Below are 26,126 nucleotides of genomic sequence, written 5' to 3'. Positions count from 1 at the left end.
CTGTACGATGAAAACCCAGCCATATATGCACCCGTGCGTTGTGTATGGTAGGCATCGATTTCGGTATTTCATAATTTGGCCCGATGAGGATGATTCGGAAGCTGACGCGGTTTTGAAACATACATCAACGATTTTATTACGAGCTCCCAGAGAATACAAAAAAGAGATACTTATTTACTTATACGATGAAGTTTGGAAAGCTCCATGAGTTCATATACTCGCTAAGCACCCAGGATAAATACTCGGAATTTGACCCTAAAAAGTCCTTCAATAGAGTGAATACTCAGGAAACAGAGTTACTCTTCTCACACCACAACCAATCTACCGCATCCTTAATTGGTGGGCCAACTAACGATGTTGATTCCACCGTCAATAAGAACCAATTTGATGGTGTTCACGAAGTGAGGTTGGCATGGAGACATATTAAGAACTGGCTATTGAAATATTCGCCTGATTTGAATTCGACTTTACAAAGTCCATGTACAGATGCGGACCTCTCCGATTTTCAAAAGGATTTGAACATCAAATTGCCAAACTGTCTTATAGAATTCTACAAAATAACTGATGGCCAGTCCTATTTCAACGATAATGGATCTGGTGGGTTGGTATTCGGGTTGAAATTGATGCCAATAGATGAAGTAATGGTGATGACGGAACATTGGAGAAAAGTAGCCGACTACTTGAACCTGAAATTATTACACGCGAACCAGACCAACAAATTGCAAGAACTCAGTAAGTTGGAAACAAGCCATGCAAATAGTAGTCAACTCAAGTTCTCATCGTCCAATCTTGATCTTATCGAACCAGTCAAAATCGCCAAACAACAAAGACACGAGAGTGCCGGTTCTCCTAATATTCCCCGCCAAAAATCTATACCTCCCGGCACAATTCATGATTCTTTTGCACATCCTATGTGGATTCCAATTATTACTGATGAAGTGGGTAATTGTATCGGTATAGACTTGTGTCCTCCAACCAACGGTGGAGGGACCTGGGGACAGGTTATCCTTTTTGGCAGAGAATTTGACAATAAATACTTGATCGCTGATAACTTCGGAGATTTCTTGTTAATCTTTGCTAACGATCTCGAAATGGGTAACTGGGACTTCAGATCGAGCTTAGCCAATAATAACCAAGATTTATTGATTGGTAGTGAAGGTGAGTTGGTCTTTGTTGAAAAGGGTACAAATAAAGAGATCCCTTACCTTGAAGTATTAAAGAAAAGATGCATTGAGAAATGGCTTTCATCGTTGAATGAACTGAATTCTGAAAAGTCAGAGGAAATAAAGCATTTAATCAAGGACTTGAATCTGAATACCTCCAGCATCTTAAAATTCAAGAATTCGATGGACCAATTTGTCAACAACAATATATCGAGTATAGAGGGGATCAGTGATCCAATTATCCATTCAGAGAATCAAATAGCGGGTGGATCAGATAATGCGAAAAATCAAGTTAAACTAGGGGAGACGAGCGATACTAAGCAGGATGACACTTCGAAGATTGCCCTGACAGTATCGACTTCTGACGAAGATGAGTAATTGTGTTGATTACAGTTATTTATATTTAATTATATACATCTACCATACAATCCTTTGAATTTTACCGGGTTCACTGAACCACGTAAATTCATAACATAAGAAGATAACCGTGATGGCCACATCAACCATCATAAACCAAAAAAATTCTAAAGCATGCCTCGATATACTAATACCAAAGACTTTTTCTTTTGTTGGCCTAACATATAATCGATAAATTAATAATGGAACAATATAATAGCGAGGCTCGAAAAGCGGTGAAGGAATAATAGTAATGAATATCCCCCCGATAAATGTAATAATGGTAATAGGAGTCAATCCACCAATGTTGTGTGACAAAGAATCAATGATATTCCAAGTGCAAAAATGGTAGATTGGTATCATAAAAATATTGCTGTATTCTCGATTGAGAATTCTTTTCCAAATGTAAAATGTATAATGTCTGTTATCGGCTAACAAAAATGGATGAACAACTGTATAATTATCAATAATAAATTTAATTAGAATTCCTGAACCTATCGTGAATATGGTGTTCAAACCATAATTACCTAGTATTGTAAAGTGTATGTATCTCTTGATCAACCGAATAGACAACCACACGGGCCATGTAAACATACTCATAAATGTAAAACAGTAGAATACCTGAACAATATGTAAGTTGAGCTTGTGATTTTCTTTATCCCCAAAGGTTATTCCTTCATTATACTTAACGAATATGGCAAACAAGATGATGTTACTTATAAATGGAAGAACGGCAACCCAATCCTTGACAGCTTGACGAATGAAGTTTATGCCATTTTGTACGAACCCCATGTCATTATGATGTTCCCTTCTTCTCTTATCAACTAATAAGGACGCAATAAAGGCAATCCAAATGATGTTCGTTTGACGGAACCATAAACTGGCAAATGCAATTATCCCACTAATATATGAGCTTGTAATAAGTCCAAGAGGCTGTCTCACCACCAATGCTAACGATGCCACTATCAATATACTTGCCCAAATATCGGTGTAGAACAAAAAGTAGTATGTGAATAACAATGGCATTGCTACGATATTAACGGTCCAGAATTGTGGTTTTTCTTTTTCAACTAAACCCTGAACGATTAATGGAAGCACCACAAGCCCACCAAACAAATTAGCTGATCTCAACACATTCATGTTTTCACAAACCGATACCAACGACTCAGATGTGAACGTTATTCTTTTTACAACCTCTGCATAAACCATTCCCAATATATATAACCCTGGAGGTGTAGTTATCTTGTGATCCCATATGTCGAATCTAAGCGCACAATACGTCTGGCACTGTCTAAGGTGAAAAATTTCATCAATGAATGGATCTTTCACATTCAACGCAACCAAGCGGAAGACGATCCCACAGAAAATCACGAATATGGAAGTTAATACCACTTGTACATTCCACATTGTGCAGCTTCGTTAGGCTATACTTTTCAGATTTTGTTGATGAAATTTTGATTTGATCGCGTATAAAGAGCTCAATCGTAACCAATTTTTTATCAAAAACAACCAAAATCGGTATATATCAACAAATTACCATCGTTACACTCTCAATTCCAGTATTTCAGTCCTTGTATGTACTACAATCAATATCTTCTTTGTTAAAAAAAATAATCATTATCAATAGTCACAAAGTCCTATCTTCAAAGTTATCGCCCACAAATCAAATAGTTGCAAAAGAGTATATGCACCTTTTTCTTAATAATTGTATATATTTTGGTAACAGCAAGGCCAATTTATAGAAAATAGCATAGTTATATAAGACAGTCATATTGGCATCAATTCAAAACAATTTACCTCAAGAACAATTTGCTAGTTTTTGACATATTTACAAAAATACAATAAAAATATCAATAAAATATGTCACCAAATGAACATAGAAGAAATCAACATCCCAATAGTTCACCCAATCATGCATTTGAAACCAATAGCAGATTTTTCCCAGTTATTTCCTCTCAAGTAGCTTATAGGAATAATGAATTGAATTCTAACGTTCCCACGCTGCCACGGAATCCAACAAACAGGCCTAGCACACCTTCTAATAGCCCTGCTAGACCGCAGCTTGCGTTAAACGATGGAATGTTTTACGTGAGGCCAGAGAGTGATTCTCAGTCTTTGAACTTGGAGGAACAAGATGTTGAGTTATCGAATACTGACCCCAATAGAGCACCCAACTCATCACCAGTGAGCCCTCATCAGGAAGTCATTGCGAGCGCATTGGGTTTTAGCAGCAATTCAAGGGTTTATCAATTATCGGCTACAAACAGTTCTAATGGAGCTCATAATTCGACTATGAGTCTTATGGGGTCCTTGGTGGACTCACCATCATCTAAAGAGATTAGAAAGTATTTAGCATCTCGTCCAGTTACAGCACCAACTGGCCACCGTAAAAGAATCATTAAATTGACAAAGCCGGACCATAACCTAGAAGCCCCTGGTTTGAAGGATGATTTCTATTGCAACGTGGTGAGTTGGTCCAAAATGACCAACCGAATCGCTGTGGGTTTGAATAAGTCCGTTTACTCTTGGAGCACAAATAATGATGTGGTTCTCATGCACCACGATAATTATATAACTGTCACAGCTGTGTCGTATTCCGATCATGATTATATACTCATAGGAAAGGATAATGGAGAGGTTTTGATGCTATCCCAACGTGAAAATGCTATCAAGGCCACGCTCTCCAACCACGACAGAAGCATATTTTGTTTCCAATGGTTCCCCGGTTCACGCCAGTTTTTAGCCGGTGACTCCAAAGGAGACGTATTATGCGTAAATGTCACAGAAGACAGTATGGGTAACGTCAGTCTAAGGATACAATGCATTTTAGAATGCCATCAACAACAGATATGCGGTAAATATTACTTTTAACTATCAGCATCCAGGTCTGAAACATATACTAACATCTCTACAGGCCTCGCCCTAAGCAACGATTCCCAGCTACTAGCCGTAGGAGGAAATGATAACTGCTGCTCGATCTGGGATGTCTCCGATGTTTTAGCACCAAAGATCAAACTGGTCCTACCCCACAAGGCAGCCGTCAAGGCCATAGCCTTCTGTCCTTGGGCAAATTCAATTTTAGCTACAGGAGGTGGTAGCAACGACCGTACTATCAGATTCTGGCATGCTAACACCGGGACTCTATTAAATACATTTGCTGCAAAAGCTCAGGTTACGTCCTTATTCTGGTGCAAGGACCGAAAAGAACTAATATCAACCTTTGGTTACGGCAACTCGGAAAAACCGTTACTTCTTTCTGTCTTTTCCTACCCGGAAATGACTCCTTTGATTGAAGTCTCCAGTACTACGTACCTCCGATGTTTAAGTGCATGCCAATCGCCCGATAGAAGTTCCATTTGTGTTGCCGCAAATGATTCGTTTGTAAGAATATATAAAATTTGGCAATCCACCGAAGGACCACCTTTGTCACCCGGATCAAGGAGCATTGGAATCTACGGCAGCTCGTTGATTGAGATGTATGAAGGTATTACAAGAGGTGATATTCTTCGATGATCGGATCAAGTAGTATTTTGGTCTAAAATCTCCGTTTAATCTAAGGGCTCGTTTTAGATTGTGCCGGCAGTGCTCTTAAAATTAATAATCTTTTAGTATGATTTTATTTCATCTTGTACGATATTATTAAATAGTTATTCCTAGTCAGTTTAGTATGTCAGGCCCATTAATAAACCGTTCGTTAACAACCATCAGAACCGAATTGGAATTTTTACATGATTCGGAGGTAATCACTGAACAACTCTATAATGCCCTCATCGAATCACTTCCTCCTAAGTATCAAAAGGATATGAAAGCATGGGACTTGGACAAATTGAAGACCGAAGCAGGTGATAATAAGAAAACAAAAGCACCTACAACTACTGATTCAATTACAGATGGCTTAGCTACCATCAGTATAAATCCTCCTGTTAAGCCCGAACGCTTACAAAGTAAGGCATTGGGATACTGTAAAGCCATATACGATTATCAAGCACAAGAAGGAGAAGATTTGGGATTGAAAAAAGACGATATTATTGCGGTTGTTGAACATTTGTCGGAAGACTGGTGGAAAGGGTACAAGAAGGGAACGTCGGCGAATGCAGCTGGGGTGTTCCCATCGAATTACGTTAATGTTATTTCTCAACAGGAATTTGATTTTGCATCCTCCCCAGCACGTTGTGCTGTGCCACCGCCATTCAAGAATGAAAAAGCATCATACGACGCAAATGACCAGTCTGCGGCACCACCTCCACCTCAATACGATCAAACTCAAGTAGCTCCATTAACCCAACAGCCTTCGTACGGTGGATATAGCCAATATCCTCCACAATCAACTAATTATTATCCTCCACAACAGTACTCACCTCAACCACAAGCTTATCAACCTCAGGGACAACCTGTTCAGGTGGCCGCGCCTGAACAAGCTGGACAACACAGCCATATGAGAAAGTTTGGTGGCAAGTTGGGTAATGCTGCAATTTTTGGTGCTGGTGCCACTATTGGTAGTGATATAGTTAATTCGATCTTTTAGATAGAGGTGCCTAATCTATATATATATGGTAATTCTATGTTTCATGTTTCCAAATATGCGTTAATTAAAATTATATCTATGTACAAACTAGACTTAAAATTGTAAACCCCCTTTCAGCAGGTAACTCATTTATTACGACCATCCACAACAGTGTTCAATAATAAAGTATCGTTATCCAACAAAATTCTGTTTGGAGAGTTGGCCAAGATACCGGCAATTTCTCTGGCAGTGTCTAATCTCTTCAATTCCACATAATCTCTGGACTTCTTGATGGCTTCACCAACCAATTGAGCAGACTTAGCTTCACCAGAGGCCTTGACAACCAATTGTTGCTTCTCTTGGATGGCCTTATCAACGACAAACGCCGCTCTTTGAGCATCTTGTTGCGCGATTTGCTTGGCTTCAACTGCAGCACTAAATTCAGGCGAGAACGTCATGAACGTCAACGAAACATCGTCCAAGTTAATGTTAAACTTACCAGCACGACGGATCAAATTCTCCTTGACTAAACGCGACACTCTTTCTCTCTGGGTGATCAATTGAGACGCATTGAACTGTGCTACAACCGATTTCAAAACTTCGTTGACAATCGATGGCAACACCTTTTCATCATAATCAGTACCCAAAGTTCTGTAAATGTTTGGTAATTGGAATATGTCCGGCTTGAACAACACACGGCACGTAATATTAACCATTTGTAAATCTTTAGTACCGGTCAACGAAGCTACATTTCTTGGTTTAGCACGAACATCATACACAATGGGCCTTTGAAACCATGGTATGACAAAATGTGTACCTTCTGGATAAATCTTTGGTTGAACACCGTGAATACGCGAGTATACTATAGCTCTCTGACCACCATCAACGTTAAACAACGAATTCTGCGCCAACATCGTAACCCCCCCTAATAACAAGATCCCTCCAATACCGGCAAATGCACCGAATGGTGACTTACGATTTGATCCTCCTGATCCACCGCCTTGTGATGCCCTACGTCTTAATTCGTTTGACAAGTTCTTCCAGTTTTGTTGACTCATTCTTTTAATAATTGGTTAACAGCTATATGGTACTATGAATCTTCTCCATAATGAAATTTATCACAATCCTTTGCCTTTGATAATGTCGCAAAAATTGATGAGACATTTGCGACATTCATCATCTATATTGTTTGCAACTATACTATATCCTATAGAAACTATGTAATTATGACGGGACTCCTTCGTAATCGTACTTCTCGACATACTTGTTGATAGCTTTTTTCCAATGCCGCTTTCTGTTTGATTGAATTGGGTTGGTTCGAAAGATCTTTTCGCAGAGAATGAGAGCCAATATGACTACTGCGACAATGAAACTAGGTGCAATCAACCCTGCTAGCTTGAGCCTTGTTACAGTCATTTGATAGGGACAGGTGGCATATGGACCACCCGTTACAAAACAATCAGGAACCGTGATGTCGTTCATGTCAATCCATACCGGATACGAAATATTTTCGCGTTCAATGTAGCTCATCAATGCGAGCATTTCGATACTCAGCAGTGGTATGCCGAAATTATAATCATCAGGACAGCTATCGTCTTTGTAGGCGGTGAAGTACTCTCGTTTGGTCTTCACATCAATGTGCCAGTCGTTGGGGGAGCCTGATTTCTGGCATGCAATTGGTTGTCGGCTGTAGCAGTCGGATACTTTCCATCCATTTTCGTCCAATACAACACATTTGAAGGCAGTGTGCGAGCTCTTGTAGTCCATATCTCTTCTGACGAGGGGGTCGTCATTGTCATTGTCATCTCTTTCCTCGTCATTATCGGTGTCGGTGGAATCACTAATATTCAATCCTCTGTTAGGTTCAATAAGCTGGTTCTCGGCCCAAGACCAGAACGAGAGAGGAATGAAATTATCAACTATATCGCTTAGCGAACCGTCAATTTCACTGACACCTTCTTCGTCATTATAGACATTGTAATAGGAGGCATTCAAAATGGGGGAGAACCCACACCGCACAAAATCACTAAACGTAACGTTGGTAAATGATGTGCCATTATCATCCACCACAATCCTGAAGTGTTCTTTTAAGGATATATTATCGAAAACTTCGATATTGTCCTGGTTGTAATGAATGAGCTCATTGCATTGTGAGACGGCATCGGGATCCGATAGAGACGCTACCGTTGTGTCTACTCCGCTTCCTTCAAGAAAAACACTTTTCTTGTCGCTACTAGTAACATTGTATGTATACTGAGATTTCACTAGGTCGTTTGCGATCACTGTAGTCATGACTCTTTTGTAATCCAACAATAAGAATGTATTCAAATTTGGAAAGGATTTTCGGGTTTCGTTATAAAAACCGACCTTGTCCCCCTTTCGGTAGTTGGACTTTCTATAGGAAGACAAATCTGAAGGCGTGAATAAAGATGTTCCAAATGAACTAACAGTATCATTCAATGTAGCATTATTCAAGGCAACAAAATGCAGATCCGTGGGCTGGAAAGTTGATATATAATCTTTGATCTCACTACTAGACACATTACCGCTTGGTGGATCTATGCGTATTGACTTCAAATGGAACAATAAATGGACCATATTGACCTTGATATTGGTATTAGTCTCCGCAAGATACGTGTTGATCGTCCGTACCAACAGATCAACCGTCAAAGATGCCTCACACTTGTAAGTTCTACCATCCCAATATAGCTCCTTGCTCGTCGTTATGTCACTTGATATGTTGGCGGGAAATGGCGCAGGACAAAGCTGCCATTTTTGAGTGAATTCATTCCAGTATAGATTAATCATTAATGTTTGCACTCCAACATCCAATAATGTGCTTACATCATTAAGAGCATCCAAAGTATATCCATCTTTATCGAAAACAAGAGTATTAAGCGAAACCCCCATCCCTGTAACCTGGTCTATCAGTATATACTTGCCGATATCTCGTTGAGACCTTAGAGCTATTTCAATCTGCGGTGAAAGATTAGGCCAATCATCAACGCTAGTACATGCCACGTTTAACACATTTAGCACCAATATTGAAAGCGCCGTGATGTATGTATATGATATCATATTTTTATAGACATAGTCTTATATATGAAGTTGAATAGCCCAGCTATAATAAAGAAACCAATTCATGGACTTTTTTTTTATCGCGATTCAAATAGTGTTATTGTTTATCTTGTTTATATTTATTCATCTTTTTGATATTCAAATGGTATGACTCAAATTCAACAAGATGACGAGTTATTGCTTCAAAGAGTCTTAGAAGGGTTGAATGCTAAACAAAAACAGGCAGTTGTTGCTCCGTCTGTGGAAAGGTTGCAAATTATCGCAGGTCCTGGTACAGGTAAAACTAAAGTATTAATATCAAGAGTTGCATATCTATTGATCAAGGAAAAGTTATCTCCACAATGTATAATTGTAACTACGTTTACTAAAAAAGCTGCCAATGAGATGATTGAGAGGTTGGGGGAGCTACTCAAGGATACACCAATCAAAGTAGATAAAATATTGATTGGTACGTTTCACAGTATTTGCTACCGAATAATTAAGATATACGGTAAGAAAATAGCAATTAGCGATTACAATATTGCAGATGAACGGGATTCGAAACAGATATTGGAAGAAATGATTATGAAGTTATCAGAAACGGACTTGAAGTATATTTCGGAGCTACCAGATAGACAGACTGAAATATTCAAATCGAATAAGGAGGATGATAAATATCATGGGTGGGACCCAAAGAAAATCAGAAGACAGATCTCGAAACTAAAGTCATCGGGAATTCAGCCAGATGCTTATGAACAACGCAGCGACTGTAATCAATTCTTAGGTTTGCTATATAAGAGGTACCAGAAACACCTACAAGCGAACTCATTGCTAGATTTTGATGATTGTTTGATTTGCTGCCATCAGTTGATAACTACATATCCAGTACTAAACTTTGTGGAGCACGTATTGGTTGACGAGTTTCAAGATACGAACGAGATTCAATTACAATTAATGTATGAATTTGCCAAAGGGCACCCTACGAATCCTAGATTGCAAAATAATATCACTATTGTGGGGGACCCAGACCAAAGTATCTATGCATTCAGAGATGCGCAAGCCATAAATTTTAAGAAGATGAAGGAGCATTATAAAAAGATATATCAAGATAATTCCATTAACGTCATCACTTTGGAGGAGAATTATAGATCCACTTCAGATATTTTGAACTTTTCAGAAAAGATTATGAGGCAACAAGATGATCGTCTTTCTAAAACCCTCAAGTCACAAATGGTATCTTCGTTTCGACCAGTTTATTCTAATTTGAAATCTCCTGAGCAAGAAGCTCGTTGGATTTCATACCAAATTGAACATTTGATGGCCTTACCAAATTCAATTTTTAAATATAAAGATATTTCTGTGTTAGTAAGGTCCGCATATCAAACAAGAACCATTGAAAATGAATTCGTCAGAAAGAGAATACCTTATGTGATGGTTAGAGGAACTGCATTCTGGAACAGAAAGGAAGTAGTAGCCATACTAGACTACTTGCGTGTTATTGCTAGTGATAATGATCGTATTGCATATTTAAGGACAGTTAACTTTCCAAAAAGAGGGATAGGAGAAAAGACTTTAGCCTCAATAAGTGCAGAATTAGAAATGGAAGCAATAAAACCAGATATCTATAAAAGACAGGTCTATTCTGTGTTACAGGATATCTCAAATGTAAATACCTCTGTCAAATTGACCTCTAAAAATCAGAGTAGCCTTAAAAAATACTTAGGCTTCATTGCAGATATGCGTGATATTCTTGAAGATGTGAATAAAATTAGTTATGAGGAACAGGTTGGTTCTGATTCAACGATTGAGAAGAGAAACACGTTGCTCAGTAAGCTTTTTGAGCTTGTTTATGTAAAATCGGGGCTTCAGAAAGAGTTTCAAAATGATCCAAATCACGAACTCAATATTATGGAAGTGCAAACACAGCTTTGTGAATTTACACCCAAAGATGAAGAATTACCTTTGTACTTGGGGGGATCAGAATCTGATATTACAGAGGATAAACGGAACTTTTTAGAAAAGTTCATTCAATCTATTGGTTTATACGAAACTGATTCAACTAATGAAAAAGAAAAAGAGAAAGAAATTGCTTTGAGGTTCCCTGGTAGGATAGACAAAGGTAAGGTTGCTTTATCCACGATTCATGGGTCGAAGGGATTAGAGTGGCCAATAGTTTTTGTTCCAGGATTGTCAGATGGTATATTACCAGCAAAGTTTGCAATGGATACAGGAGGAGAGGAAGCTGTCAATGAAGAAAGAAGATGCTTTTATGTGGCGACTACTAGAACAAAATTACTACTATATATGTCGTCTTATATCGAGCAAGGTGATATAGGTAAATGGGGAAGAAAACCTATTGATAGCGTATCCCGGTTTATTAGTAATTTAAACCACACTGGTATGATGGAAAGTAAGCAAGGCGCATTTAAAGATTGGCAAATGCTATCAAAATTATACAACATCGTTAATAAACCGCTACCCACAGGGCAGGAGTTCAATTTGAGTCAATTTAATAAAGCCTATGAATTGCGGTCTAATACTTATATCAATGGTGAATCTGAAATGAAAATATCTGAGGAATCATTCAAAAATTGTGACGAAGGGTCAGTCTGTTCGGATGTAACAGGCTTCAGTAGTGCCAAAATACAAATGGCTACCAAGAGAAGTAACGAAATTTCACATCATACAACACAAGTGCCTAAACGTGTGAAAGAGAAGAGTAACCAGTCAAATATCAACTCATTTTTCAAATCGACTCCAAGTGTACATACTTCTCTGTCGCGAATGAATGTCAACAGTGGCTTATCTAAAGCATACCGAGTACCTATTATAGAAAAGTCGGTTTCTAATAAGGCACCTACTATATCGAAAATAGAAATAACGAAACCTAAGAGCAATAAAGCACCTCCATACATACCAGTTAGGAAGGTACCTTCTTACATGCTTAATAGAAGAAAGAATGTAAATAACTAGAGCAGTTGCATATTGCATCTTTCATACACGATGCACGTTTGACGAATTATAATAAACAAATGCATATAATAACTATACTGGCAACGACCACAAACTGTAGACTTCGTGTTATTAGATTGATAAGAATTATCTGAAATCTACATCTACACATGCTCCTACAGAATAATACCAAGATAACAAGTGATTATACTATAGATCTTTTATAAAAGATTTGACTACATATCTTCCAGTAGCATATACATGATCGTTGCTGTATCTATACTGTCAATTCCTTGTTATTGATAACTGTCATATTTTCACTTAGAAAATCACTTCGTAATTTGGAAACTCCATGGGAATGACAAATGAACATTTTTATCGTCATCAACAAACTTTGTAGTGGCAGAATAGCCGCCTCTTGCCAACATACCAGAAGGTGCCTCCACCTCGCTGAATACTTTCTCATAATATGGCTTTTCTTTAGTATTTGGAGCATACGACCCTAATGGTTCTTCTAACTTATCAACCCTGATACCTGTTTTCTTAATCAGGTGTAAGTACTTTAAGCCAGTAATAATTTCATGCTGCACACGGAATTTGATAACGAACTGGTAAACAGATTTTTCCTTAATACTGAACTTGATTTCTTTACCGGCTATCGTGTTACCTTGTGCATCTTCTAAATCTATCACAATGGGTTGTAACTCTGGTTGATTTGGAAATTGCAATGACATTTCAACGATAACAACCTTACGCTTATCGCCTGCTTTGACTGGATAAGCGTTACTATTATCTGATAATCCAAGCGAAGCCTTCCATTTAGCTAAACTTTCATCTTCAGCATCTAACTTCGTATATTCTTCGATGGTCTTTTTTTCTCCAACGTGGTATCCTTCAACGGATTCAGGAATCAATTCATCATCTTGAAGAGCTTCTGGGTTATTTGACGCCATATCTACTATCTATTAATTTATATCGTTAAAAGCTAGGAGTATCAACAAATCTATGACACGTCTTACCAATTATATGATCTGAAAATCGTCCACACACGACAATTTACAAGAAAGCTATACGAAGCCTATTGTCACCATGAAGTATATTTATATTGGTATATAAGTGTTGTTAAAGAGGTGGTCATTTGACTCATGCAAATGCTTTTGTCAATAGTTCAAAAAGCTAAGAAATTAGTACTTTGTAGGGTTATTTGATGTAATATTGGAAGTACTAGAAGATGAATTCGAATTGCCATTCGTGTATCTTCCCTTATGGGGTTTCTTAGGCTTCTTATCTCTGTTGGAATCAGGTATGATAATGTATGGGTTATTTAATAGTTTTCGTTCCGTTTCTTTGTCGTATGGAGTGTAATGGTGGTTTCCGTTGTATGCGTTTGAGTAGAAACCATTTTGAGGTGGCATCATAAGAGGAGCAGGGAAATAGTTGGCGTACTGGTTATAAATATTCATCTGTGGTGAGTGCATCGATTGATTGGGTGAATTATAGTATCCATTTGGGTTCACAAACGGAGGAACGTTCATGTTTGCATTATAGTTTAACGGTATACCCATAGGCACCGGAGACACCCCATGAGAGGTTCCATTGTACTGGTATAAATTAGGATCCAATGCGTTGTATCCATTATGCTTGTGGGTATTATCTTGGCTCATAAATCCAGATTTGGAATCACTCGTGGAGCAGTTGGCGATATCTTCGTCGCTATCATCATCGTCATCATCATCATCTTCCTCCTCTTCTTCTTCTTCTTCTTCGTCGTCATCGTCGTCGTCTTCAACATTTTCTTCATCTTGTTGGTCCTGAAATATCTTTTCCCTCACTTTCATGTATAATGCTTCCTTCGAAGCCCTCTCGTGCTCAATATCATCGCTTCCTGATTTGAAGCTGCTTGCCAGAACTGGTGTAGATGTATTTGGGGTATCTGAAAAGTCGTTTTGGGCTCTCCCATTTTGTATTGTCGTCAGAAATACGGACATTTGGGTTATCTCAGACAGCGTATCAGCCAGAGGCATCGAACCTTTTGGAGATTCTTTCTTAATGATCACTCTTGGCCTAATCATCTTAGTGTTAACTTCGTCACCTTCGGCAATAATCCCATTGCTAATGTTCTTCTTTTGTTGAAGGTAATCACATATCTTTGTGAAACTATTATCTTCCTTCAGGTCCAATATATCACTGAACTTTTCATAGTCAAATCCATCAGCACTCAATGTGACTATTATATCGTTTGATCCGTTATTCCAATGCTGTAAGTGGTAATGCTGACATACCTGATGACTTAGTAACCGATAATATGAATTCTTTAGTACCCCAGCGTGAATCGTAAACAGTGGAGATTCCAGCTTCAACAGTATCGACTCTTTTATAAATGCAATTAAGTCCTTCTCCAAGCGTAAAACATACAACTTTTCTTGGGGTTTTGTAACTACCGTCTTTATGGGTTGTGGAATATTGTTCATCTTCTCTTTTCCAACTAACTATAGCTGTGGCTATTGGGTCTAATTTATTTTGGTGGAAAGTTTCAACCAATTTTGAAAAATCTGAACCCACCGCACTGAATCAAAAAACTAGCGCTTATAAGTTTATTGATAGAGGGTTATAATTACTCAAATCCATTATATAATTCGGATCTAATTCATCTTATTAATATCCAATAGGTAATTAGTAATGAGTGATTCAAACGATGTATGTTAATTCATATTTCAATTCGTATTTGACGATAATTATTCAATTGTACATTACTAACATTATATTCAGATAAGAGCTAAAAGGTTGGCAAGGTTAGCGGCTATGGGTGGCAGCAACACCGGATCTTCTAATCAGATTAATAAGAGCACGTCGAACTCGCCATCTCAAGAACCGTCGACTCCAAAAGAAGAACCTAAACAAGTATTACAATCGCATAATTCGAATTTGCCATCTGAAACATCGGAGCTGAAACCAGCTGCAACACCAAAAGCACCAGCTCCTAAGGCGCCAGCTCCTAAAACAAATCCGTCAGATTCAAGTATTTCTAAACTCAATCCTGAAGAACAAATTGCAAAATGGTTATCAACAGAAGTAGAAGGGATTTTTCAAGCGACGATTGATAAATCCCACACTTCTACAGGATTGGTATATTTAAGTAATTTGGCTTTTGAACTTGAGTCGGAGAAGACCTTATTAAGTAAGGATAATTTAGAGTCTGTTTTTATGGAAATATTGAACGAATTGGGTGTACCTGCAGCTTATAAGTCACCAGTGGAGTACTTATTTCAGATTTACCAGAAATCCTTTAGATTGAAGAGAATAGTTCCAAAGAAAGATCCATTATATGAAACTAAGATTTCAGTTGTAAATTCAATTCTATCCCTTAGTTGTTCGTATGGTTTTATTTGTTTCCAAGTTCCAGATATGTACGTTAACAATGATATCAAACTTGCTATTGATGTGTTGATCAACAATCCAGATATGAGTGGATTTTTAGTCGACATAGTAAATGAGAGTGTTGAACAGGAATCTCTTCTTGAGTTCTTGAATATTATTCTCCCTACCTTAAGTGCCAAGCTCTATAAAGTAAATTTAAATGATAGCTCGTACTCAAAATACTTGTCAATATTTGAGACATTAGTTAGCATAAAGGCTGTCGCGGCAGTATTTTCACAAGTTGACGGTTTCCAACCTCCGAATAAGAAAGAAGGTTTAGATTTTGAAAACAAGACTTTGTTAGGTTCTCTTTTAAGATTATCGCCCCTTTTAGATTCCGTTAGCAAATACTACTTTACAGAAAACGTCGGTAATTTATCAAAAGTACAAGTGAATTCTACGTATGAATCATTACAGAACGAATACAAGGTTGTTTCAGATAGGTTATTCTTTATCGTTGACAAACTTATCCGTGGATCTTCGCAAACTCGTCAAGCTATACTTACTTGGTTTGGTGATCTTATTAACTTGAGTCATTTAAGAAGAGGTAGTCATGCTGACTTAAATAAATTACCATCCGATGGCATTATGTTTAATATTTCTCTTATTTTGATAAAGTTAAGTTTGCCATTTTTGGAATATCCAACATTTTCAAAACTTGATAAAATAGATGGAGATTATTTTGGTTGCAGTAATCTCATTAATATTTCAGAAGAATCTAGAGTGAATTCATCCATACCAGAAGCAAATGATTATTATAATGGAATAGATAAGTCAACTCCTGCTAACTTTATATCTGACTGCTTCTTTTTGACTTTGACTTATTTGCACTATGGTGTAGGTGGTATTTACAATCACCATGATAGATTAAAGAACCAAATTAAGCAAATGACATCAAGAGTGGAAATGATTGAAAATAATCAAGTTCCACCGGGTACTAACCCTATGATGGCGCATGTCTTGAGGAGTCAACTTCCGATGTTAACAAAAAGTCTAAACTCTTTGAAAGCGACTAAACATTCAATTCAAGCTATTTTCAGTTTCCGTTCAATGCAGTTGGACATGTTCGACTTCATAATTGGCGCAACTACGTTTATCACCAAACTAATTGATCCAAGTCATCAACATCCTAGACAGAAATTGAAGATTCCATTATTTAAGATTGGTGCTGTTTCCCAATTAGATGATCATGAGTTTTTACAAACTAAAACTCCCGTTCCATGGAAATACTATCCAGAATTCATGTTAGAAGGAATAATTAACTATTGTAAATTTATCACCAACTTCAGAGGATGCCCATTGGTAGACAATCATGAAAAATTACTGTCTTTTGTTGAATTTTCGATTATTTTATTGCGTTGTCCTGAGTTAATTGGTAATCCACATATGAAGGCCCATTTGGTAGAAGTATTGTTTATTGGATCGTTACCAATGACGAATGGCGAACCAGGATTCATTGCAAGTATTTTTAACTCAAATCAACTTGTGATAGATAATATATTGTACTCTTTATTAGATTTCTATGTGATGGTTGAAAAAACTGGTGCATCGTCACAATTTTATGACAAATTTAACAGTAGATATTATATTTCTGTTATATTGGAAGAATTATGGAAGAATGAAATTTATAGAGAACAGTTGGCCGATTATTCCAGAAATAATGTTGATTTCTTTATCAGATTTATTGCCAGAATGTTGAATGATACGACATATTTACTCGATGAAACATTCAACGAATTAAACCTGATCCATAACTATCAACGGGAGTTGGAAAAGCGTGCTAATGGACAACCACCTAATACTGAAGAACTTGGAAGTGATGAAGAACTTACTAATAATCTAAATTCATCTGAAAGAAAAGCAAAATCTTATGTTGGATTATCGAATAAGACGATGGAGTTATTTAAATTATTCTCCAAGCAAACGCCACGAGGATTTGAATTGCCAGAAATTGTCGACAGATTAGCGGGTATGTTGAATTATAATTTACAGATTATGGTCGGGCCAAAGTGCTCCAACTTGAAAGTACGTGATCCAATGAAGTATGATTTTGACCCTAAGAGAACATTAAGTGACTTGTGTGAAATTTACTGCAATTTATCGAACCAAGGAAACTTTATTGTTGCTGTTGCAAGAGATACAAGATCGTTCTCTTTAGAATACTTTAGGAAAGCTGAAAGAATCTTATCCACCAGAACTTATACCAGTCCAAAAGTAATTGAGAATTTAATCAAGTTTGCACAAAAAGCTGACGAACAAAGACAAACTGATGAAGACGAAGAGTTAGAATTAGGTGAGGTACCCGACGAGTTCTTAGATCCACTTATGTTCATTTTGATGGAAGATCCAGTTATCTTGCCAGGGTCCAAAATTAGTATCGACAGGTCGACGATTAAAGCCCATTTATTAAGTGATTCAACAGACCCATTCAATAGAATGCCATTGAAATTGGAAGATGTTGTCGAGGACGTTGAGTTGAAGCAGAAAATACAAGAGTTCAAGCGTCTGAAAAAAGCTGAGAAATTAAGTCAGAACCAAGACGTGGAGATGACCGATGCGTAGGATAGATATATAAATGATGACATAGTCGTTTCAATACAAGAAATTATCATTATTTTTATAACATGATAGTTCAATATAGATATAAAACTAAAATATACACGTTTATTAAAACATTAAACCCAAAAATTTATAAAGATCATTATAAAAAGTTTCTAATCAACCAGAGATCAATTGAATTTAAGCCTTAATAGCAAATCTTCTTTGTGGGAAGGCAATCTTTTGTTTTCTAGCTTTATCGGTGATTTGTTTAGCTTCGAACTTGGTTAATTGTCTTCTGATAGCTCTAGTCTTCTTAGCTCTTAAATCCTTTGGTTGGTACTTCTTACCAGCGTAGAAAGCTCTGACATTGTCTCTTTGGTTCAAGTTGATAACAGTTAAAACACGAGCAATGTTCTTTCTAACAGTGTGGATTCTTGGTAAAGATGGTTTTTGCAATTTTTGAACCTTCAAGTTAGCTAAATCTTGCTTTAATTCAACTAATTGTTTTTCTAATTGTTCCTTAGATTTAGTACGTAATTCGAAAGTCTTAACTCCGGCCTATATCTGTTAGTATTTGTTACACTTCATCGTTTCGTATTGTCCCTCGTACTGTCCCATAACGATAGCCTTTACTCATTAATAAATATTATCCTCTATCTAATTTCCCTACGTTCTCTTCCACTAATCTCATTCAATCTACGACTTCTTGGTATTTCTAATTCACTCTCATCACTAGTCTATTGGATTTTTGTCGACTTATATAAACTTTCATCACTTTGGTCACTCCATCGATGTTCAAATAAAATTCTTCCATAACTCTCTTCCAAGTATCATGCTATCATCATCGTGTTGTTACGAGGTCTTATACGTAATTTTAATGTATTAACATACCATTTTGAACTATTATTACTGTTAAATTAACAATTAAGTATTCTTATTCAACTATAATATTTATGTAACAATATGTTTAAAATTCACTATTACCCAGTATGTGAAAATTCTTCGTGATGCTACTGGAAAATTATTGTTACACAAAATTCAATTTTTGTCCTCGTGAAAAAGCTGGAATTGTGATCATGTGCTCGAAGGGTACCAGCCCTATGCTGCAAATTGCATAGGATGTGGTTGTAGAGGGTGGCAGAAGACGTGATGGTATGGTAACGGAGGTAATCCCTGAAGGGGATACGAAAAATGAACTGGTTTGACTCGCTTGTCTAAATTATAAAGAAAGAAAAGAGAAAAGAATTGTGTTCTACTGGACAGGCCTTATAGTGGTTAGCTGAACGGTAGCCAGAGGATTACCAATGTTCTGTACTGGTGGACGACAAGTCGACCAAGAAACATAAGGATGTGGAGATTCAGAGAATGGGAGAGCCAAAGGAAATAGAGTGAACATAATGTACATTATAAATAGAAACTAATCTAAATCTAAGCTAATAAAACAAGTGATGAAATTATATAGACTTTTGAGGAATTTCAGGCACATGAGCATGAAGGCATACCGGTGTCATCTGATGGCGGGCATCGGGCGCCATTGGGAGGTTATGATGGGATATAAGGGAGAATGGGGGGAACATGGCAACATAGCCAAATTATGGGGCATTCTTCAAGCTGTTGGATAACCATTCCAAACCCTCGTACAACCCATCCCCGGTGGTGGCACAGGTGGACTGGATGTACCATGGACGTTGACGGAGCGAATGTAAGTTCAACTTTTCGGTGATTTCAGCTGCATTCATGGCATTTGGTAAATCTTGTTTGTTGGCAAACACCAATAAGAATGCGTCTCTCAATTCGTCCTCGTTCAACATCTGTTGTAACTCTTCTCTAGCCTCGACTATACGGTCTCTATCGTTCGAATCAACCACGAAAATGATACCCTGGGTGTTCTGGAAATAGTATCTCCATAAAGGACGAATCTTATCTTGTCCACCGACATCCCACACCGTGAAGGAGATGTTCTTGTACTCGACGGTTTCCACGTTGAATCCAATGGTTGGGATGGTTGTGACGATTTCACCAAGCTTCAATTTATATAAAATGGTGGTCTTACCGGCTGCATCTAACCCAACCATTAAGATTCTCATCTCTTTTCTTTTGAAAAGGCCTGAAAATAATGATGAAATAGTTAAACCCATGTTGTTACTGTGATACTATTATAAATAAACCTAAAGTTTGTGTTTATCTAGAGATTTCAACTTTATAAATAAAGAAAGGGGCGAATTTTCAGATTATTTCTACACGTATCTCGATTATAACTCTGCGGGTAACAATGCATCATATACAACAAATGCTGTAGATAACTTATAATGCTATATACAATAGCCTACTGACTACAATTATAAGCCTATATATCACTCCGATCCATGTAGTTTGATATACCTGGTAATTCTTGCAAGTATTGTGTCTTCTGACCGCTATTTATGTCCTCGTTGCTATTTTTAGCAATTAGTACCAGAATGTCAAACTACGCGTTAAAGATAGTGCTAAGACACATATAACTAGATATAGATATTGAGATATACCATTAGAGCCGATCGTAATTGTTCTATTGGCAATCAGGACATGGTAGACGTTTTTATGACTTGTTTTGATCGTTATTGGACAAATCAAGTTTTGTGATTTTTTCGTGTAAGAAGCACATTGCATGTGGTTTTACAGAATGATTTGCAGACCCTTTTGCAATGTTTGGTGACAGTGTTCTGTTTATAATATAATGGTACATTGTTGCCGTGTAGTATGTCAATTGGGAAGCACCAGGTGGTATTAGCTTCAAATTCAATATTTTTTATGTTAATTTGTGAAATGCAGCAAGAAATTGCGAAAAGTTGTAAAGTTCCATGCATAAATCAAAAACTTATTATCATATATTGTAAATATAGTTATGAAATAAGGTAATGTCTACAGTTATTAAGTTTAAGTATTATGATTTATTAGTAACCCTATATCATTTCCCATTAATGCAATAAAAAAGCAAATAGTAGCCAAAATGCAAGCACATTATATTTTTATTTTCCGACATTGACTTTGCAGTTCGAATACTTTTGCAATGCCCGAATAAAGATTGAGTAGTTGACATCTTGGTTATCGATTTCCCAGAAGATTTCCGATAATCGGATGTGCCATGGAGGGTAGTCTTGCAAGTCCAATGATGGGCCGAAGCAGATCAACAAGTCTGGTTCGACTCCCACCAATTCGATCAATTCTTCGTCGATCAAGTCAATGGTGATGTCTTTAATGGATAATTCCTTGTTGACAGCCAATTCGCACATACTCTTGGTCAACTCGATGATTGTAGGCTTTCCGTCGATCTTTGACAACAACGAGATCTCCAAATCGATCGATGCAGGCACTTCAAACGTAGGAGACTGTTGAAGATTGTTACTGTATATGACGGTATTCGAATGGGGGATTCTAATAGAAAATACCGGAATAGACTCGGTCCCAAAGTACACCGACAAGTTCTTGACAATATACCGACACAATTCGGGCAAGTGATGCTGCACTATCCCCGTATACTCATAGATAGACAACACGGGAATACCCGCCAGGATGGACCAGGCTGTGAGTTCGCTGATGTCGTTGATGAGCCCTTCGACCCCTCCATTTTCATCATCATCGTCCTTCAAGTCTAAAATACACGACACCCGTTTAGGCAACTTGGTTAACTTGTTCACATCGTCCCGAATCAACTGCGGCGTCTTATTAGGATAGTAGGCAAGCGTTAAAAACTTCAAGTAGATCCTTCGGTATATGTATTCGATGTTCTTGTATATCGAGATACAGAAGAAGATCACAAGCAACACCGTGTGACTCAAGTAGAACGTCAACAAGTTCAAAAACGATCCCGAAACCGTGTCCCTGCACTTCTCGTCTCCGTGTACCAAACTGCGCGTCAATCCACTCAAATCCTTGATAAAGCTATGTGTTCCATCCCGGTTGGGTGGTCGTTGGCGTCCTCTCTGCTCCTGGCCCAAATCCGTTTCCAATGGCCCAGAACTGCCGTTTCTGTCCTTTTCTACCGTCATGTTTCTTTCGGCTGTTGTCTGCGCTCTATCTGTAGTCATATCGCGTGTGTATCGGCCTTTTTGAACACCAATTCTTACAAAAAGACGATATATTCTTTTTATATTAACCGCTCAATGGTGTTTTTTCTATTGCAACCTGATCTATATACAGGAAATACCACTCACGATCGATGATTGGAGACCATTTGCACTCTGCTATGCGCTAGAGATATCCTATTGATCTAATTCAAGTTCCAAATACTAGATACCATAGGGACACATTCAATAGTCATTTTTATTACTCAAGAAGGGTCTATTGTGGGTCAGAAATCGATGATCATTGGGGTTTTGGAAAAATTTCGGTTTTCGCGCGATCTTGCGATACCGGTAAGACTAATTAATTAAAAAAGTGCCATATATGGTATAAATCAAAGAATAATAGAGGATAGATATTGTTAGGATCGATACAAGTAGCATCAGTATATCGATAGGAAACGCATATATAGTTTCTTGGGTGCAAAACAAAAAAAAAGAGTTTCTAATCAGTTTAGTGGGTGTCTCTTTATCCATTACGAGAAATTAATTAATAGTTGACGCCTAGGTGGAGAAAATAGGAAACAAAGAGACGAAAGCGAAAGAATATCGAGAAGATAGACTCGAATGGACTATAGCTTAACGGAGGGAAGAGTTTGTTGATAACAAATAGATATCGAGAGAAGGAGAAAAATAATACGAAATGTGGCCATTTCTAGATAGGATCATGTATGATCACTCGACGGAGGAGGAATATTACAAAAAGATGCAACAGAAGTCGTCTTCGTCGAGTGCCATTACAGTGGGGCTAGTGGCGGCGGTAGGGGGATTTTTGTATGGGTACGATACTGGGCTCATTAACGATATTATGGAGATGACGTACGTGAAGGATAACTTCCCGGCGAATGGACATAGCTTCAGCGTACACGAGCGAGCGTTGATAACGGCCATCTTGTCACTCGGAACATTTTTTGGGGCGTTGATAGCGCCGTTGATATCGGATACGTGGGGTAGAAAGTTTTCGATCATTGTATCGTCAGCTCTCATATTTAATGTGGGAAACATCTTGCAGGTGTCATCCACAGAGGTGGTGCTTTTATGTGTTGGGAGAGCTGTTTCGGGGTTGTCAGTGGGTATACTCTCAGCCATTGTGCCGTTGTATCAAGCTGAAGCTTCGCCAAAATGGGTAAGAGGTTCCATTGTGTATACTTACCAATGGGCGATAACATGGGGGTTGTTGATTGCTAGTGCTATATGTCAGGGGGCAAAAAACATTATGAATTCGGGCTCGTATAGAATACCGGTGGGAATACAGTTCTTGTGGGCAATTATTTTGTCTGTCGGGATGCTTTTTTTACCCGAATCTCCTCGATTCCATGTACAGAAGGATAATATCCAAGAAGCATTGAAATGCTTAGCTAGACTAAGAAAAGTGCCGACAGATGACCCTGATTTGATAGAAGAACTAGTTGAAATCAAGGCCAACTATGACTACGAGTTATCGTTTGGAAAGGCATCCTATATAGATTGCTTTAAGAGTGGTGGAGGAAGAAATAAGCAACTCACGAGGATGCTCACAGGTATTGGGGTCCAGGCATTTCAACAAAGTTCAGGAATCAATTTTATTTTCTATTACGGGGTTAATTTCTTCGCAAGTTCAGGAATTAAGAATTATTACTTAATGTCATTTGTAACTTATGCAGTTAACACACTTTTTACAATACCAGGGATAATTTTGATTGAAGTCATAGGAAGAAGGAAACTATTATTATTTGGCGGCATTGGAATGGCTGTTTCAAATTTCATAATAGCAATTGTTGGTGTTAGTATGTCAGATGAGTCAATCAGTTCTATAATATGTGTGTCATTTTCGTGTGTCTTTATTGCATTTTTTGCATCATCATGGGGCGGTGCCGTATGGGCGCTCTCTTCAGATATATTTGGTATTGGTATTAGACAAAAAGCAATATCGCTAACGGCAGCGACAAATTGGTTAGTTAATTTTACCTTTGCATTTATAACGCCATATTTGATTGATACTGGTAAACATACCGCAGCATTGGGTAACAAAATTTTTTTTATCTGGGGTGGTTGTAATGCTCTAGGCGTCGTATTTGTGTACTTTATGGTTTACGAAACGAAAGGATTAAAATTGGAAGAAATTGATTTCATGTACAAAAACTGTGTGAACGCTAGAGCTTCGACTAAGTTCAAATCTCAAAAGATTGTATACGCCAATCAAATTTCAACACCGATCTCAGAGCTTCTTAATCCCAACCGATCGCATATTGCGATTGAGAAATCAAGTGGAAGTAACAATAATGGCGATGATGATGAGAATAGCGAAGAAAATCACCATGATTTTGGTTTAGAGAACGGAAACGTCTTACACAACAATTTGGATAATAGGAATATAACTCTTATCCCTTATAAGAATATTATTTCACCTCTGCGATCATTCAGTTCAGATTCTTCAAGCGATTCCGACTCATCTTCACCACTCAATGATTATGAAAGATACTTACATAGCTTGCAAAAAGAAGGCAGCCATCATGACACCTCTCAAACTTCAACGTCCTTAATTACTGACAATAAGCTAAGTCATCTTAATTCCATGCATAATGCCCACTCACGGGGTAATTTTACTGAGGAGGACTTGAAGTACCTCAATGATGAATATGATTTAGCGATGTCGCAGAAATACCCAGGCACAACTACGGCGCCTCTAAAACCAAGCACGAATATGACTGTTATAGCGGCGCCATTTTTTGACGCTCCACCAAGCGATTCAGACACGGACGACGAAAGCGACGACGATGAAGTCGGTGACGAAGATAGCGAAACAGAACCAGAAACTACTAAGGGCTCACCGGTTGATACCAAGGACTCTAGTTCGTAGCTATTTATATATGGCCCTAATTACATATACTATTTTATTTTGGAGGGTGCGTAGGCACGAAGTTAATCTTCGTCATCCTCTTTTACAAGTACCACGTTAGCAACGTTCGTATATTGAAATAACATACACTGGCTTCTTAACAGCTATTGCAAGGCTATCACTATGCATTAATTTGGTACAAATAACATTGTGTCCGGTTTTTAGTTGCAGCAGACCAAATCCTCTCTCTAATTTGATTTTATCAGAATGAGCCGGCCCAATTCATATAGTAACCGATTTGCACCAATTTCATCTTGAATCGCGGATAGTTAAGTTTAGCCGTGTTCGGTTTTATCATTCCTTGGCTCTTACATAGCGATTAGGTAGCATTTCTAGTTGAAAGAATAGGTTGATAACACCCTATGTCTAGCCCTTCTCCGCTTAAGCCCTTCCTGCGACTTGTCGCTGTTCCTATCTTCTAAGACTTCGGTGCATTGGCTTGTTTTCATTAGCCATCTTCACTTCCTCTTTTTGGCTATCATCACATTGACGCATTCATCAACCACCTAGTCCAACGCATTGTTCTGTGTTCCATGTTCTTTCCCGTAATTGGTCCTTCGATTGGCCAGTATCTTTCTTCAATTGTCCGTTTCATAAACAAATACCATAACGTTCCATCGGCTACGTACTTCATATATTCTCAATTAGTCCAAACTACAAATAAATAAATTTCATTTGCATAAATTTCGTATCCGTCGTTTCTTTCTGCCATTGTGTCTCATAGACTATTCCTATTTCACTAATATGTTGGGATATGATTTAAAATATTATTCCGTATCATATGAAGTTTTCAGAATGCAAATATTCCTAATTTAAACCTAGTTATGGTCCACAAATACTACGTTTCTGCCGTTCTCGTCTGAAATGCCGGTGGTTTTTCCATGCATATGGCGGTGATAATGCAGCTAGAATGCCGATGAGGTCCCAGATTAGAGAGCAATCAAAATAGACGGAACAACAGACATGAGCCGCACAAAACCACATAATGCGGAATAGCGCGACATTGTCGAATAGTTGCCCCATTGAGGCGACAATTTATAATTTACAATTATTCATGTACGTTAAAGGCATGCCCGGGAGTCGAGAAACTTATATAAGCATCCCAATTAGTTTTATAT

At 37.8% G+C, this 26,126-nt stretch overlaps 15 protein-coding genes across 15 annotated transcripts; 6 read left to right on the top strand and 9 right to left on the bottom strand. All coding sequences in view use genetic code 12, as the record gives it.

Annotated features, from left to right (window-relative positions):
- Positions 1 to 185: 185 nt before the first annotated feature.
- DEHA2B14542g (DEHA2B14542p) lies at positions 186 to 1,541 on the top strand (the record flags this gene model as incomplete). The annotated part of the gene is made up of 1 exon (XM_457578.1): positions 186 to 1,541. One exon carries the CDS (start codon positions 186 to 188, stop codon positions 1,539 to 1,541), a length of 1,356 nt encoding a protein of 451 aa, XP_457578.2.
- Positions 1,542 to 1,580: 39 nt separating this feature from the next.
- DEHA2B14520g (DEHA2B14520p) lies at positions 1,581 to 2,966 on the bottom strand (the record flags this gene model as incomplete). Its single annotated transcript, XM_457577.1, has 1 exon — positions 1,581 to 2,966. One exon carries the CDS (start codon positions 2,964 to 2,966, stop codon positions 1,581 to 1,583), a length of 1,386 nt encoding a protein of 461 aa, XP_457577.1.
- Positions 2,967 to 3,419: 453 nt separating this feature from the next.
- On the top strand, positions 3,420 to 5,072 carry DEHA2B14498g (DEHA2B14498p; the record flags this gene model as incomplete). Its single annotated transcript, XM_457576.1, has 2 exons — positions 3,420 to 4,413; positions 4,474 to 5,072. 2 exons carry the CDS (start codon positions 3,420 to 3,422, stop codon positions 5,070 to 5,072), a joined length of 1,593 nt encoding a protein of 530 aa, XP_457576.2.
- Positions 5,073 to 5,226: 154 nt separating this feature from the next.
- DEHA2B14476g (DEHA2B14476p) lies at positions 5,227 to 6,084 on the top strand (the record flags this gene model as incomplete). Its single annotated transcript, XM_457575.1, has 1 exon — positions 5,227 to 6,084. One exon carries the CDS (start codon positions 5,227 to 5,229, stop codon positions 6,082 to 6,084), a length of 858 nt encoding a protein of 285 aa, XP_457575.1.
- Positions 6,085 to 6,209: 125 nt separating this feature from the next.
- DEHA2B14454g (DEHA2B14454p) lies at positions 6,210 to 7,121 on the bottom strand (the record flags this gene model as incomplete). The annotated part of the gene is made up of 1 exon (XM_457574.1): positions 6,210 to 7,121. One exon carries the CDS (start codon positions 7,119 to 7,121, stop codon positions 6,210 to 6,212), a length of 912 nt encoding a protein of 303 aa, XP_457574.1.
- A 166-nt stretch (positions 7,122 to 7,287) lies between these two features.
- DEHA2B14432g (DEHA2B14432p) lies at positions 7,288 to 9,141 on the bottom strand (the record flags this gene model as incomplete). The annotated part of the gene is made up of 1 exon (XM_457573.1): positions 7,288 to 9,141. One exon carries the CDS (start codon positions 9,139 to 9,141, stop codon positions 7,288 to 7,290), a length of 1,854 nt encoding a protein of 617 aa, XP_457573.2.
- Positions 9,142 to 9,288: 147 nt separating this feature from the next.
- Positions 9,289 to 12,093, top strand: DEHA2B14410g (DEHA2B14410p; the record flags this gene model as incomplete). Its single annotated transcript, XM_457572.1, has 1 exon — positions 9,289 to 12,093. One exon carries the CDS (start codon positions 9,289 to 9,291, stop codon positions 12,091 to 12,093), a length of 2,805 nt encoding a protein of 934 aa, XP_457572.2.
- Positions 12,094 to 12,401: 308 nt separating this feature from the next.
- DEHA2B14388g (DEHA2B14388p) lies at positions 12,402 to 13,025 on the bottom strand (the record flags this gene model as incomplete). Its single annotated transcript, XM_457571.1, has 1 exon — positions 12,402 to 13,025. The coding sequence occupies one exon, from the start codon at positions 13,023 to 13,025 to the stop codon at positions 12,402 to 12,404; it is 624 nt and encodes a 207-aa protein (XP_457571.2).
- Positions 13,026 to 13,256: 231 nt separating this feature from the next.
- On the bottom strand, positions 13,257 to 14,543 carry DEHA2B14377g (DEHA2B14377p; the record flags this gene model as incomplete). Its single annotated transcript, XM_002770084.1, has 1 exon — positions 13,257 to 14,543. One exon carries the CDS (start codon positions 14,541 to 14,543, stop codon positions 13,257 to 13,259), a length of 1,287 nt encoding a protein of 428 aa, XP_002770130.1.
- Positions 14,544 to 14,751: 208 nt separating this feature from the next.
- DEHA2B14366g (DEHA2B14366p) lies at positions 14,752 to 18,051 on the top strand (the record flags this gene model as incomplete). Its single annotated transcript, XM_457569.1, has 2 exons — positions 14,752 to 14,769; positions 14,842 to 18,051. The coding sequence occupies 2 exons, from the start codon at positions 14,752 to 14,754 to the stop codon at positions 18,049 to 18,051; spliced, it is 3,228 nt and encodes a 1,075-aa protein (XP_457569.2).
- Positions 18,052 to 18,228: 177 nt separating this feature from the next.
- DEHA2B14344g (60S ribosomal protein L35) lies at positions 18,229 to 18,924 on the bottom strand (the record flags this gene model as incomplete). The annotated part of the gene is made up of 2 exons (XM_457568.1): positions 18,229 to 18,588; positions 18,922 to 18,924. The coding sequence occupies 2 exons, from the start codon at positions 18,922 to 18,924 to the stop codon at positions 18,229 to 18,231; spliced, it is 363 nt and encodes a 120-aa protein (XP_457568.1).
- Positions 18,925 to 19,622: 698 nt separating this feature from the next.
- On the bottom strand, positions 19,623 to 20,168 carry DEHA2B14322g (DEHA2B14322p; the record flags this gene model as incomplete). The annotated part of the gene is made up of 1 exon (XM_457567.1): positions 19,623 to 20,168. The coding sequence occupies one exon, from the start codon at positions 20,166 to 20,168 to the stop codon at positions 19,623 to 19,625; it is 546 nt and encodes a 181-aa protein (XP_457567.1).
- Positions 20,169 to 21,038: 870 nt separating this feature from the next.
- DEHA2B14300g (DEHA2B14300p) lies at positions 21,039 to 22,097 on the bottom strand (the record flags this gene model as incomplete). The annotated part of the gene is made up of 1 exon (XM_457566.1): positions 21,039 to 22,097. The coding sequence occupies one exon, from the start codon at positions 22,095 to 22,097 to the stop codon at positions 21,039 to 21,041; it is 1,059 nt and encodes a 352-aa protein (XP_457566.2).
- A 676-nt stretch (positions 22,098 to 22,773) lies between these two features.
- Positions 22,774 to 24,969, top strand: DEHA2B14278g (DEHA2B14278p; the record flags this gene model as incomplete). Its single annotated transcript, XM_457565.1, has 1 exon — positions 22,774 to 24,969. One exon carries the CDS (start codon positions 22,774 to 22,776, stop codon positions 24,967 to 24,969), a length of 2,196 nt encoding a protein of 731 aa, XP_457565.2.
- A 371-nt stretch (positions 24,970 to 25,340) lies between these two features.
- Positions 25,341 to 25,457, bottom strand: DEHA2B14256g (DEHA2B14256p; the record flags this gene model as incomplete). The annotated part of the gene is made up of 1 exon (XM_002770083.1): positions 25,341 to 25,457. One exon carries the CDS (start codon positions 25,455 to 25,457, stop codon positions 25,341 to 25,343), a length of 117 nt encoding a protein of 38 aa, XP_002770129.1.
- Between the last annotated feature and the right edge of the window lie 669 nt (positions 25,458 to 26,126).

Source organism: Debaryomyces hansenii (assembly GCF_000006445.2).
Source record: "Debaryomyces hansenii CBS767 chromosome B complete sequence".
NCBI classification, from domain to species: Eukaryota; Fungi; Ascomycota; class Pichiomycetes; order Serinales; family Debaryomycetaceae; genus Debaryomyces; species Debaryomyces hansenii.
The sequence above is the reverse complement of the archived record's forward strand: the minus strand, read 5'-3'. Positions and strand labels throughout refer to the sequence as shown.